Genomic DNA, 12,637 nt, shown 5'->3' on the forward strand with positions numbered 1-12,637 from the left:
GTATGCAAAGTGACAACACTAATACATTCGTCGTAGCCTACGTTATGAAATATTTACATGAATCATTGATACAATTATGATAGAAACGATAGAAGAAAATATATCACGATAGACACTTTTCTATCGTCCCCACGATATGGATCGTTATATCGCCCAGCACTGAAGTACTGGTATTATTTTTGAGCAACTTATACTGACCTCATGCAGGTGGGGGGGTGTTGCAGCTTTCTTCTCCATTGATTGTAGAGTCTTGTGTGGGGGGTATCTGCGTGAAACTGTGCTGGAGCCAAATGTTCCCGTTCCACCTGCTTGGTGGGAGCTTCAGTCAGACAATCTGAGCTCAGAACCAAACTGAGCAGCTGGTTCAGCCCTCCCCATCTAGAACATTGCCCCAATCATTAAAGAACAAATTTCAATCTGTTCTAAGTCCTCTGATCAAAACACAGGCTGTTCTCTTCTGCACTCAGCAGCCCTGTTAAAACTGTATGTTTTGGGGTTTTTTGCAGCTAGATTAAAATCGAGTCCTAGCAGCTTTTTGAGAGAATTCTCAAGAAAAATAGTATGGCATGAACGGCACGGTCAGAAGTTCATCGTGTTTGCAGCGGTCCGTCTTCCTCCCATTAAAGCCTGTTGCCCACCGTTTATGACGTCATGATTGTTCTGTCATGTTTAACGTCGTGGTTTGTAACGCAGGGTTGAACAGTGAGAGACCAGGGCAACATTTTCACACGATGAACTCACTGACAGCTGGTCTCTTTTCTCCGCTTTCATCAGCTCTGTCTTCAGTGATGCCAACTACTGTTCTGATTTACATGTTAAAGAGCTGGTTAATCTTTTTAATCCAACATGCTCTGGTATCCCGGATTCTGTTGCCCAACTCATGCCAAATCATCCCATCAGCCTTGGATGAATGAAACTACTCGTGCTCTCAGATGATAGTGCTGCTGCACAGAGAGAAGGTAGAAAAGAACAAACTTCAGGTGTCTTTAGGAATCCTTCATGACTGCTGTTTAAAATATCAAACGGCTGTAAAAGCTGCAAAATCTGCCTTCCTGTCCAATATGATCTCTATAAATAGTCATAAAACCTGAGAAATATTTTTAATCCCTGTGACACACTTTCTTCTAAAGTTTGTGACATTCTTTTAAAATTTTATGTTGAAAACCTGGCTGCCTTAAGGTCTCCTCATTCACAGCCTCTTTTAGATCAGGATGTACTACTTGAATACTTTGCTGTTTTCAGCAGCCTGTCTTCTTTGGTTTTAAAAATAATCATTTTTTATTCAAGACCTTCTAGTTCCCCACAGATAATCTCCCCTCTCATCTTTTTAAGGAGACTCTTCACTTTGTTGGGTCTAGTATTTTACTTTTGTTGGGCAGCCGATCCTGAAAAAGAAAAACCTTGACCTCAGTGTTCTTTCTAACTACTGGCCAACATCTAAATGACTTTTTATGTCAAACATTTAAGAGAAGGCTGTCTTTAATCCAGTTCCCTTCTGTGCCTGTTCATCTTAGCTGCTATGATGCCTGACAGGAGCTTCCATGTTGTACAGAGGCAGGTGATTGGCCAGTAATTAGAAGGAATTGCCCCTTTCTGGGGGACTTTCACAATTGAGACTGTCCAGCCTTGGGTCAACCACTCAGGGTGGGTCCCTTCCATCAGTAGCTGGTTCATTTGTCCTGCTAGGTGTTCATGGAGAGCGGCCAGTTTCTTCAGTCAGATATATATGGTTTTATATTAGCTGGGAGTAGGGCCAGCCTAAGCTTCTCCAACCTTTTTAGCTCCACGGACCGGTTCATTATCAGACAGTATTTTCACGGACTGGCATCAAAATGATCTCTCCTGCTCCCAGAACTGTTCTTTAGCTGTTAAAGACATCTGACATCATCTTGGAACATGCCTCAGCCATCAAAAAGGAAAAAGTTTGTTTTTGGAAAACTTGGTCAATAATTTACAATCAGCTGACGTCACTTTTGAGCAGATTGTTGCTGAATCTCGATCTGATTAACTGAAGCAACATTAAATCATCAAACTGACTCCACAGATTTGTGCAGCCAATATGATTCAGGCATCATTTCATACAGGGATGATCATAGACCAGAGGACATCTGGACTCATTAGACCACATGAGCTTTTATTTTGAACCACTCTTTCTGCTTCCTGTCAAAATAAAACCTTTGACCTCATGTTGTGTCTTCTGAGATGAGACACTACATCATTTAGATTTTTACTAATCACTGCAGGACTTGTAGGATAATAAAAAGAAGTGCAAAACATTTGAATGAAAGCACATGGTTTTGGTGTTGAAGTAGTTTTGTATTTTTTTATCTAAGTGTTTGTTCACCAGGGGTTGTGTAAATATTTGTTTGTTTGTCTGGAGGCAGGTTGGGCATGGAGCACGATGGCCAAGGGAACCGATGTGGAGATGAAACTGCAATGGGGAGCGTGATGGCCCCGCTGGTGCAGGCCGCCTTCCATCGGTACCACTGGTCCATGTGCAGTGGCCAGGAGCTGAGGAGATACATTCAGTGAGTTCAGCAACACAACATCCTTTTGTGGTGCTTTCAGCGGACTGTTTTATCATTTTTCAAATATTCATCATGTGAAGATGATTAATCGCGGGATCATTAAAAAAAGGAGACAACCACAGGCTTTAAACAGCCTTTACTGTCTTTATATTTTTAGGGGGCTGAGGTAGCTTGGTGGTCAGTACTGTGGTCTTGTAATTCTGAGGCTGCAGGTTTGAGCACAGGTTGCATCAGGAAGGACATCCATTGTAACCCCTGTAAGAAGGCAACAGCCAAAAGAACAATAACTACTGTCTTTATATCTTTACATGTGAAAACTTTATGATTTGGTTCAGAATGAATTGAGATTATTTGAAGTTAAAAACTACAAGTCTCTCTTTATCTGACTTGACAGCAAATTGATATTAAACTCACATAAACCTAATGCTCTCAAAGGTAAAATTCTGCATTGGCTTTCTTTACCACAGTAAATCTCCCTTTACACACTTTTCTTTGCACACTTCCTAAACTAGATGACTTCTACAGACTTCTCCATCGACTCCCCAGGCTGCCATCAGCTAAAGTTCTCTGATGACTCTGCCATAGTTTGCCTCATCACAGGTGAGGACAACTCGGAGTACAGACAGTAGACTTTGTGGACTGGTGCCAGCAGAACCTACTCCTGATCAATGTGGGAAAGCAGGCACAGACCCTCCACACAGACACTAGGGAACATTCAGGGAACTGACATTGGGATAGTGGATTCTTATAAATACCTGAGTGTTCACCTGAAGAATAGACTAGACTGGAGTCACAACACTGATGCTATTTACAGGAAGAGTCAGAGCAGACTCTACCTGCAGAGGACTACAGGGGGTGCTCCTGAAGACCTTTTTTGACTCTATGGTGGCATCAGCCATCTTCTATGTTGTAGTCTTCTGGAGCAGTAGCTTATCTACAGCTGAGAGGAAGCTGTTAGATAAGCTCATCAGGAAGGCCAGATCGGACCTGACTGAGTGCACTGTTGAGCGATGTCTCCTACCCAATGCACGAAGCTGTTGCAGAACTGGAGAGTTCCTTTAGTGACAGACTGTTGCATCCCAGGTGCACAAAGGAGGTCCTTCCTCCCAGCAGCCAGCCGTTAGACTTCATAACCATCGCTGCTCCCAACAAACTCAAGAAGTGTTTACATCTCTGCTGTCACTTGCAGTTTTTCCATTTCTTGTAAATAGTGTCTTTCTTTTTCTTGCAAAATACACATGCACATGAGCATTCTTTAAATTATCCTACACAGTTGCACATCTCTTTGAGAGTATGCTATTTTTAATAATTTCACAGTATTTTTACTTATGCTGTAAGTTTGCCCTTACTGTACAATCTCTTGTTCATATTTTGTTTTTCTAGTTTTATTTTTTTTTTTACTTTTGTGTGAATCTGCATTCTTTGATTGGCCTGTAACTCTGCTGCTCATACACCTGAATTTTCCCACTGAGGGGCAATAAAGGTTATTTCTATTTCTATTTATCATGCTGCTATCCAGTTTGTAACTGGAGCTTCATTTAATACTTACCACTGCCATCTGTATTCCCTGATAAACTGGTCTTCTCCCAATTTTTGCAGACAAATTAACTAAAACTCAGCTATATCTATAGTTACTTCTTACTACTCACGTCGCAGCACATATCTCCTTTGGTCACACCTCGTTTCAGTTCTCTGCTACAGATGAGTGGAATCATCTGCAACAGACCCTAAAACTCGGCTCATTCATTCCACTCTCGTCTTTTTAAAAAATCAGTACAATCACTAGTACAAGACCAGTGTCCATGCTTTTAGCCACCTGTTTTAAAGTGATTGTCACGGTTTTATAATGGTCTTCAGTTAACTTATTTTGTATGTTTGTTGGTTTTTAAAGTTTAGGTCCTTTTAACCTGCAGTTGTTTCTTCTCAGAACCTATGATTGCCTTCTGGATGATCCGTTCAAACATGACTGGCCACAACTTCCTGAACTTCCTGGGATCAACTACTCCATGGATGAACAATGCCGATTTGACTTCGGAGTTGGTTATAAAATCTGCACTTCGGTGAGTAAATTCAATATTTACAGAATCTGTAACAACAACAAAAAAAAAAAAACACAAAATGTTTCATATACGGAGTAGCTTTGCAGCCATAGCAGCTGAGACTTCTGCAGTCACTGAGCTGAGAGGAATAAACCATCTTCAGAAACATAAACAGAGAAGAGTAGAGCCTATCAACAGGCTTCAAAGATTCTGATATGAATTGGTACAAACTCAGGAGCAGAATGACAACCATCACCCAAGTGGTTTCTACAGAAATGGTTTATTTTTTTGAGTTTTTATCTGACATCCTGCCACAGATCCCAATCATTTTATCTCTGCTGTCTTTAGAGTTTCTCAGCAGATGGCCACAAATGCTCATTAGTAGAAATTATTCTTAGTTATTTTTTACTCTGAATCTGTTTTGATTGGAAATCTTTTTTTTTTCTTCTGGACAAGGCTATTTCCAATCATCAGTTTAAAATTTAATCAGGCATGATAAAATCTACCATTTAGCTTTGAGTTATCAAAGTGGCTTATATCCAGAGACCCTGAACCGTGGGGATTTTAATGAGACTGGGGTTTTAACAGAAACGAATAAATATGAAAACCTGAAGCTAAAATGGGACGTTTTGAATCCCTTCTCCCCCACATGTGGAGCCAAGACGAGTCTGACCTTTAACCTTTACCATCCTCTGACTGTCAGCTCTCTTCTTTTCTTTTCTTTGTGATGGAGCCTTTTTTTGTTTATGCCATTTAATTTTTTGCAACATTCAAAGTGTTTTTTAAACATTCTGATTATTCATCCTGTTGTTCGGTGTCATAAGCAACTTCAGAACACCTTAAAGAACTTCCGGCACACAAACCTGACTGTCAGAAATACTTAAACCTCAGCAGGATGTCACGTTTTCAACTAAAATATGCAGGATAGTGGTCCTCCAGGGCCAGGATTTGACACCACTCATCTAAACAGATCAGAAAAGAAGAGCTGCCTATGCTGAACACAGAAAGTCAGCTGGAGAAGAAGCTTATTGAGTTCTTTTGGTTGTAATTGTCTTTATATAAATGTTGTGTGTTTCTGTGAACAAAGATCCACTCTTTGAAGCAGCTGGACAGAAATGGAGGCGGCAGCAGGACATGTTCAGAAAAACTCCTTAATCTCTGCTGGATTTCCAGCTGACGTCTTTTAATTTTCTCTGTCAAGTGCTCAGAAAATTAATCACTGCTCTCTGAAGAACAAAACACTCTGATTGGATGATTGGTGTCATCATGAAAGTCCCGGGCTTTAGATGTTTAAAGAGTGGAAATTAGGTTTTGGAAGGAGAGCAAAATTTCTTTAGGAATGTATTAACGAAAATTAGTGACAGTTAACTCTGGGAAAAAAAAAATTAGCTGCTCCTTCCACATTAATATTCAAATCCCATCTCTATGAATATCATTTTACCCCTACGGAGTGGTTTTGGCACACATGGATCAATAAGTCACAGCTGAGCTGCATGGTCCAGGTGATCACAGATGAACAGTTTGACTGCTCAGCCCATGTTTACCAACTGTACCTCTGTTTTTTTCTTCTCTTTCAGTTTCGGACATTTGACCCGTGCAAACAGCTTTGGTGCAGTCACCCAGACAACCCGTACTTCTGCAAAACCAAGAAGGGTCCTCCTCTTGATGGGACAGAGTGCACTCCGGGAAAAGTAAGTTGGTTTGGATCCGCTGAGTCTGGGTTCAGAGTGTGCAGTGGGTGTGGGGGGGTTGACAATCACTTTAAGTGTATTTATTTCAAACGTTAAGTCCAACAATCCCGATTTATCCATACAGGTTCACTTTCATCTGCAGTTTCTGGAGAAGACAAAATACAAACAACCATCACTCCAAGCATTGTTTAAGAGATTTAGAGAAGAGTCTTATGGACATGGCATCCCTCAGTTCTGTGGGTTCAGTTGGGTTCAGTGAAATCTGACATGGATTTTTGGATTCAGAATGCAGAAATGTGTTCCTATTCAGCTCCATCAGCACCACTGAGCACCTAGGCTGACCCAAGCAAGGAGAGCCACCTCAGAGTCAGGGTTTGTGTTGCTCAGTCATCTGTTCAGGATAAATCAGAGCTTCTACAGCAGGCTTTAAAAACATTGTTTCATTGACCTTGTTTTGTCTCAGCATGAGCCTGAAAAATATTTCCAAGTTATTATTGTGAAGTTGTGAGAGGGAGCTGAGGGATTATGTCAAACAAGAAAAAAACAACTTTACAACTTTAATTTACAATGGATTATTAAGCCTGAAACTCAATCATTTTCTCTCAAAGTAACCACTTCAATCATGTGACCAAAACATCTCTCTGTGAGCTAGACAAACAAAGACCCTAATGACCCTCAGGATGGAGGGGAGTAAGATTAATCTGCACACTAATTAAAATAAATGGAGCATCTCATGCAGTTTACAGCTTGAAATGCCACAATCTCCAGTTCCGAATAGAGAAAGCTTTATCTACTGATTAAGGTCCAGTTGTTTTAATTTTTTTGTTTAGAGTTCACCATGTCCTGAATGAAACAAAGCATTCAAAACTAGCTTAACAGCAAAATTTCTTGGATTCCTAAATTGTTGGAGGTGGGGGGTTATCCTAAAAGAGAATCTTTGTTGATCATCTTTTTTCTTTCCTTTTGTGCAGTGGTGCTACAAAGGTCACTGCATGTGGAAAACCCCAAACCAGCTGAAGCAGGATGGAGCATGGGCCTCCTGGAGTAAATATGGTTCCTGCTCTCGCTCTTGTGGAACGGGTGTTCGCTTCAGGACTCGGCAGTGCAACAACCCTGTGTGAGGAGAGAAGTTTACTTTAGATTTAGTTTAGTTTAACCGAGGGCCCAGTTTCCCATGTAAAACCTTAGAGTAGCACGGACAATTAAGCAAACACCTTCAGTGCCTAAATTATTTGTTTTTAATATTTCATAACAATGTGTTTCGTTAGATTATCTTAGCTCTAGTTTTTTTTAGCTTGTGTTGGAATCTAGGTTCATAGCACAGTTTGAAACAGTATGAGGACAGCAGGACATGTATGAGGACAGCAGGACATGTATGAGGACATCTGGAGAGGCAGAGAAGTATGTTAGACTGGAACAGGACATGTATGAGATCCATCTGTTCCTTTTTGTTTCCTGCTCCTTCCTGTTGAGGACCCCAGGGAGCTGGTATCTCCAGCAGTCATTGCAAGAGTGGAGGTCTCGCCTGCACAGGGTTAGGCCTGGATAAGTCACCGGTCCATCCCAGTTGCATACAAAGACAATCCCACTGAGGGACAGTTTAGAGTCTTTGGTTATTATGAATCTATACTGGCTCTGGTGTGAACATGATAAACAGGACAAACACATCATCACTTTGAGAAAAGAATGTGTTTCCAGTCTGTTTGGTTCCAAAGAACAGCTGGGTGTGTATCTGAGTCCTCTGAGTCCTCTGATCCCGGTCCATCTCCCTCCCACAGATCATCTAACGGAGGCCAGGACTGCCCCGGATTAAACTACGAGTATCAGCTGTGCAACAAAAACGACTGCCCCAAGCACTTTGAAGACTTCCGAGCCCAGCAGTGCCAGCATCGAAATGCTCACTTTGAATTCCAAAACTCCAGACACCACTGGCTGCCATACGAACATCCTGACGGTAAGCCAGGAAACGGTTTTATTCTAGCCGGGTGATGAGTGCTGGGATTCAGACTGAATTTAAGAACAAAAATTACAGCTGAAAATATTAGTAGATATTAATTAAATATTAATATAGAGAACTGTTGGTCCAGAACCTCTTGAACTAACTATGGTTCTTTAAAGTAAAAACAAATAGAAATACGAAGTGAATTACAACTTTTGAAACTACGTTTGGTCTTTTTTTTAATTTTTAATGTTTTTTTCTGTAAAATTTCATGAATTTATTTTAGTGGCCTGGAAAACTATAAATGCACACACACACACACACACACACACACACACACACACACACCCATCCACACACACACACACACACACACAGAGCTGTTCTAGTATAACCAAATGAAGTGCCTTCCTTTGTGAGCCACAAAGACTCGATAAATAAAAAATGGCAGCAACACATTCTGTATTTTTGATTAATTCAAAAAAGTTTAGCTTTGAATCTTTTGTTTTTAGTGTTTTACAGTAATTGAATGATTTGATCTCACAGCTAACAAAAGATGCCACTTGTACTGCAAGTCGAAGGAGACCGCAGACGTGGCGTACATGAAGCAGCTGGTGCATGATGGGACCCGATGCTCTTACAAGGATGCCTACAGTATCTGTGTGCGTGGAGAATGTGTGGTAAGGAGGGTTTTGAACTACAGCACTTACGCTATTTATCATTTGGCACAATTATGCACAACTTTACAAAACACTTCAGGGTGTTCTACACACACACACAGTGAGCAGAACAGCCCAGATTGGATCATGAAACCATACTGTGACGTACTTTTTAACCGTTTACTCATTTTTGTTCCTGATCAGCAAACTAAATCATGTTGTGAATGTTGCTGTTGGCCTCTTTCCTGCATAAAATGAGCTGCTGCTCATTGGTTTGGTATTTTTCGGTCTCCAGAAGGTCGGCTGTGATCGAGAAATCGGCTCCACCAAAGCGGAGGACAAATGTGGGGTTTGTGGAGGAGACAACTCCCACTGCCGTACGGTGAAAGGAAGCTTCACCAGGACGCCGAAGAAACCCGGTAAGAACATGTCAAGCAACACAACAACTGATTAAAACCTCTACCTCCAGATAAACATCAACATTTAGAATTACATTTATTGAATTAGATTTATGAGTGCCAACAACAAAGAAAAAACATATTTAAAGCAGGGCAGCATGACCTGATTTAACAGATATTACTTTCAATAAATTTACCAAAAGCAGGATTCCAATGTAAAAATGTAAAACTTGGACCTTAATGACAAGCTGGAACGAAAATCAAGGAGAATTTTCAACTTTTCTAATTATTGAATGAAAGACGGTGCAGTTTGAACCTAAGTTAGTACGACAGAATCTCACAGTATGCATAAAAAAACAAGTTTTATGATTAAAAAGCTAACGAGTCAAATATTCCCTTTTACACTCAATTTAATAAACACCAAAACTCTTCATTTCAGTAACGTAAGTCTATTCTAACGAACTCCGCAGTGTTTTTCCACAAACGCGAAATAAAAAAAAATCTAACGACTGAAAAGTAGTTTCAGAAAGACTTTTAGCTGATGTTTTATTAGAATTATTCCAGGATTAACCATAATGCTTTCAGAAAAATCAGAATGTAGACTTTCTTTTACAGTGTTTTCTGGAAACAAGTGGAAACAAGGAAACAAGAATCCCTGTTATAAAGCTTTATTTTGTCCATAAATGACCCACAGATTTTAGCTTTATGAATAGTATTTGTTTAGTTTCCTAAGAATACTTTTCGACATCAGTAATAATCATTCTGAGACTGAAACACTTGTTTAACTATAAGCACTCGGAGCACAAACGTCCGCCAAGACCGAAGGGTTCTTCAGAAACTGTCGACAGACGGACGAAAACATAACCTCCTTGGTGGAGGTAATCATAGTTTGCTAACACAAAAGATTCATAGAAGTTATATTGCTTTGGTAAATATTAAATTCCTGAGCCATATTGCTATTAAATTATTGTCTGTTAAAAAAAAAAATCAACAATAAGACTATCTGAGACAATGTTGTCTTTAATAGAGTCAAACAAAAGTGTAAATTTGTAAAAAGTCCAAAACTTGGTTATTCTGCAGAAACTCAGCATGTGCAGCTCCTGGATTTTTATTCCCTCATGTGTTCGTTTATGTCTTTCTGTTAGCAGGATTAATTAAAAACTAATGAACAGATTTGGATGAAACTATCAGGAAATGTTTTTTTGTGACAACCCCAACAAGTGATCTGGACCACATTCTGAATTCTACTTTTTAATGACCCTACAGCCTTGGCAGAGGTTTGTGCCGTCCAAAATAACTCTATAAGAATGAACTACTGAATCTGTACTGATCTGGTTTTACTTGATTAGTTAAACTAGGTAAAGTTCCAATGAGATAATAAAATAAAATGTTTTATCTGGATTTATTTTGAGTCTTTAAACCCACAGAGGTCATCTTGTAGACTCAGTTAATCCTAGTTGTTTCCTCTGATTTAACGTCAACTGGTCCTCGTTCATCTGCAGAAGTATTTATTAGGAGCTCTGCAGATAAAACCTGAACATGATGTTCTGTGGTTTGAATGATCCAAGCTCCAGTGAAGATTTCCTCTGCCTCAGAAGATGTCAGGAGTTTAACCCTCTGATTTTTTTTTGAAAAAGGACAGTTCAGTTGTGAAAAACAGGTCCTGATTATCTGAACAGATACCACCTGCCATCAGTTCTCCTCTTCTCTGTGAATCTGTTCAAAAGGCTGCTTTAACATCACAGAACTACTAAAAACATTCTGGTTCAGCAGAAAACCGATTCGGATTCAGTCATAAACTAAATCTGACCTATTGGAGGATCCTGAGGTCTTTCTAATCTAAGAATTATTGTTGAAACGAAGAAAGTGAGGCCCAAATTTAGGAAATCCTGCAGCCAGAGTTGCTATTTGACCTCAGCACAGTTTGAGGCGCACATCTTCCTTTGTTGGAGCTTTGTGAGTCAGATGGATGAACCAAAGCTGCGCATTTCATTTAACTGTTTGTCGTCGGCTTTTATTCTGACTGGCAGCTGAGGAAAAACACTCAGAGAACCAGAAACTGGAGAACGCAACACACACTTTAAAGCTGTGTGAAGAATAAACCCTCTGAATATCAGAGGTGAAGGTAAATAAAGTGTGTGAGCTGCAGAGTTTTAAAGTGAAAACAAACCATTTTCTGATCAGAGTAAAAGCCTGTTAAACCACTAAATACTCTCCAGCTGGGGTCAAAGTTCATGCCTTTTACTTTGTTCAACAACCCTGAACCCTGAAGAGTTTTGGCCTTCCTGAATGGATGGCTTCATCAGGTGGAAACACAGGGTCATGTTTGCGTTTTCAAAGTGTTGTTCTGATGAAAGTGGAATAGCAGGAATAGCAGCTGAGCAGTGAAAATCTGCAGAAACTCATCATTTATTTAGCTAAACAAAGTGAACTGTTCCTGAACCTTTTGATAATATCAGATCATTTATTGGTGACTTCTTTTTTTGTGGAAATGTGAAACGGATGTTTGTTGTTAATCATCCTTACATCCATAAAAACAGTCAGTTATACAAATATTCAAGGACCAAAACCTTTTTTAATTTAACTCTAAGCAGAGCCGATGAGACACATGTAATAAATCTGTATTTAGTCAGTGTGTTGGAGGTAAATGCTCCAAACTAAACACAGGAACATTTCTCCTGCCGCCTCTCAACATATACTGAAGAAAAACAAAGACATTTCTGACAGAAAAATGAGCTAACTGTCAGAATTGACCATGTTCCAGTTGAAGAGCAGGCTAGCTGTTGTTAGCACATATTAGCTTAAAGGTTTAGTGAGTTTGACATGTTCGGGTGTCCTTATCCAACATCTTGACTCAGAGTTTTAGTTTGTCTTGATGACTCAAAGGTTAGCTTAAATCAGATGTTTTTACACAGAAGTAACATTTGATGCATCAACAATTGATTCAATTAATCCAAATGTGCAGCAAGTCTGAATAAAAACGTTAAAAGTGTGAGATGTTGCTGATCTTCAGCTTTGTAGGTTACGGCCATAAGCCTTCATTTATAGAATGCTGTATGTGTATATATATATATATATATATATATATATATATATATATATATATATATATATATATATAGCTGTCTGGATAGCTCAATGGGTAAGTCACCCGGGTTCAAATCCAGGCCGGGGGCAAAGATACAACAGTGAAATTGAGCTATCCAGCTAAATTGAGCTATCCAGTCTGGGTCCTTAGGCAAGACCTGCCTACCTCATACCATGAGAGAGATAAATATGAATCACATGCCGGCTCAGACGTCACCCGGCCAAACAAGGTCTGCGTCAGGTGCTGGGGAACCAGAGCACCCTGATGAAAAATGGGCTACTGGAACAAGACGGAG

General features: G+C 39.9%; 1 protein-coding gene across 4 annotated transcripts in view; it reads left to right on the top strand.

Annotated features, from left to right (window-relative positions):
• The window catches only part of adamts3 (ADAM metallopeptidase with thrombospondin type 1 motif, 3), a 102,468-nt gene that overhangs the window by 66,754 nt on the left and 23,077 nt on the right, over positions 1-12,637 (top strand). For all 4 annotated transcript variants that reach the window (XM_025008066.2, XM_017426341.3, XM_037974903.1 and 1 more), the window contains exons 9-15: positions 2,385-2,528; positions 4,456-4,588; positions 6,145-6,258; positions 7,230-7,375; positions 8,037-8,212; positions 8,744-8,877; positions 9,152-9,275. In XM_025008066.2, the coding sequence (XP_024863834.2) occupies positions 2,385-2,528; positions 4,456-4,588; positions 6,145-6,258; positions 7,230-7,375; positions 8,037-8,212; positions 8,744-8,877; positions 9,152-9,275 (971 nt within the window). The remainder of the gene's footprint in view (positions 1-2,384; positions 2,529-4,455; positions 4,589-6,144; positions 6,259-7,229; positions 7,376-8,036; positions 8,213-8,743; positions 8,878-9,151; positions 9,276-12,637) is intronic.

This window comes from Kryptolebias marmoratus, linkage group LG1, assembly GCF_001649575.2.
Source record: "Kryptolebias marmoratus isolate JLee-2015 linkage group LG1, ASM164957v2, whole genome shotgun sequence".
Taxonomy (NCBI): Eukaryota; Metazoa; Chordata; class Actinopteri; order Cyprinodontiformes; family Rivulidae; genus Kryptolebias; species Kryptolebias marmoratus.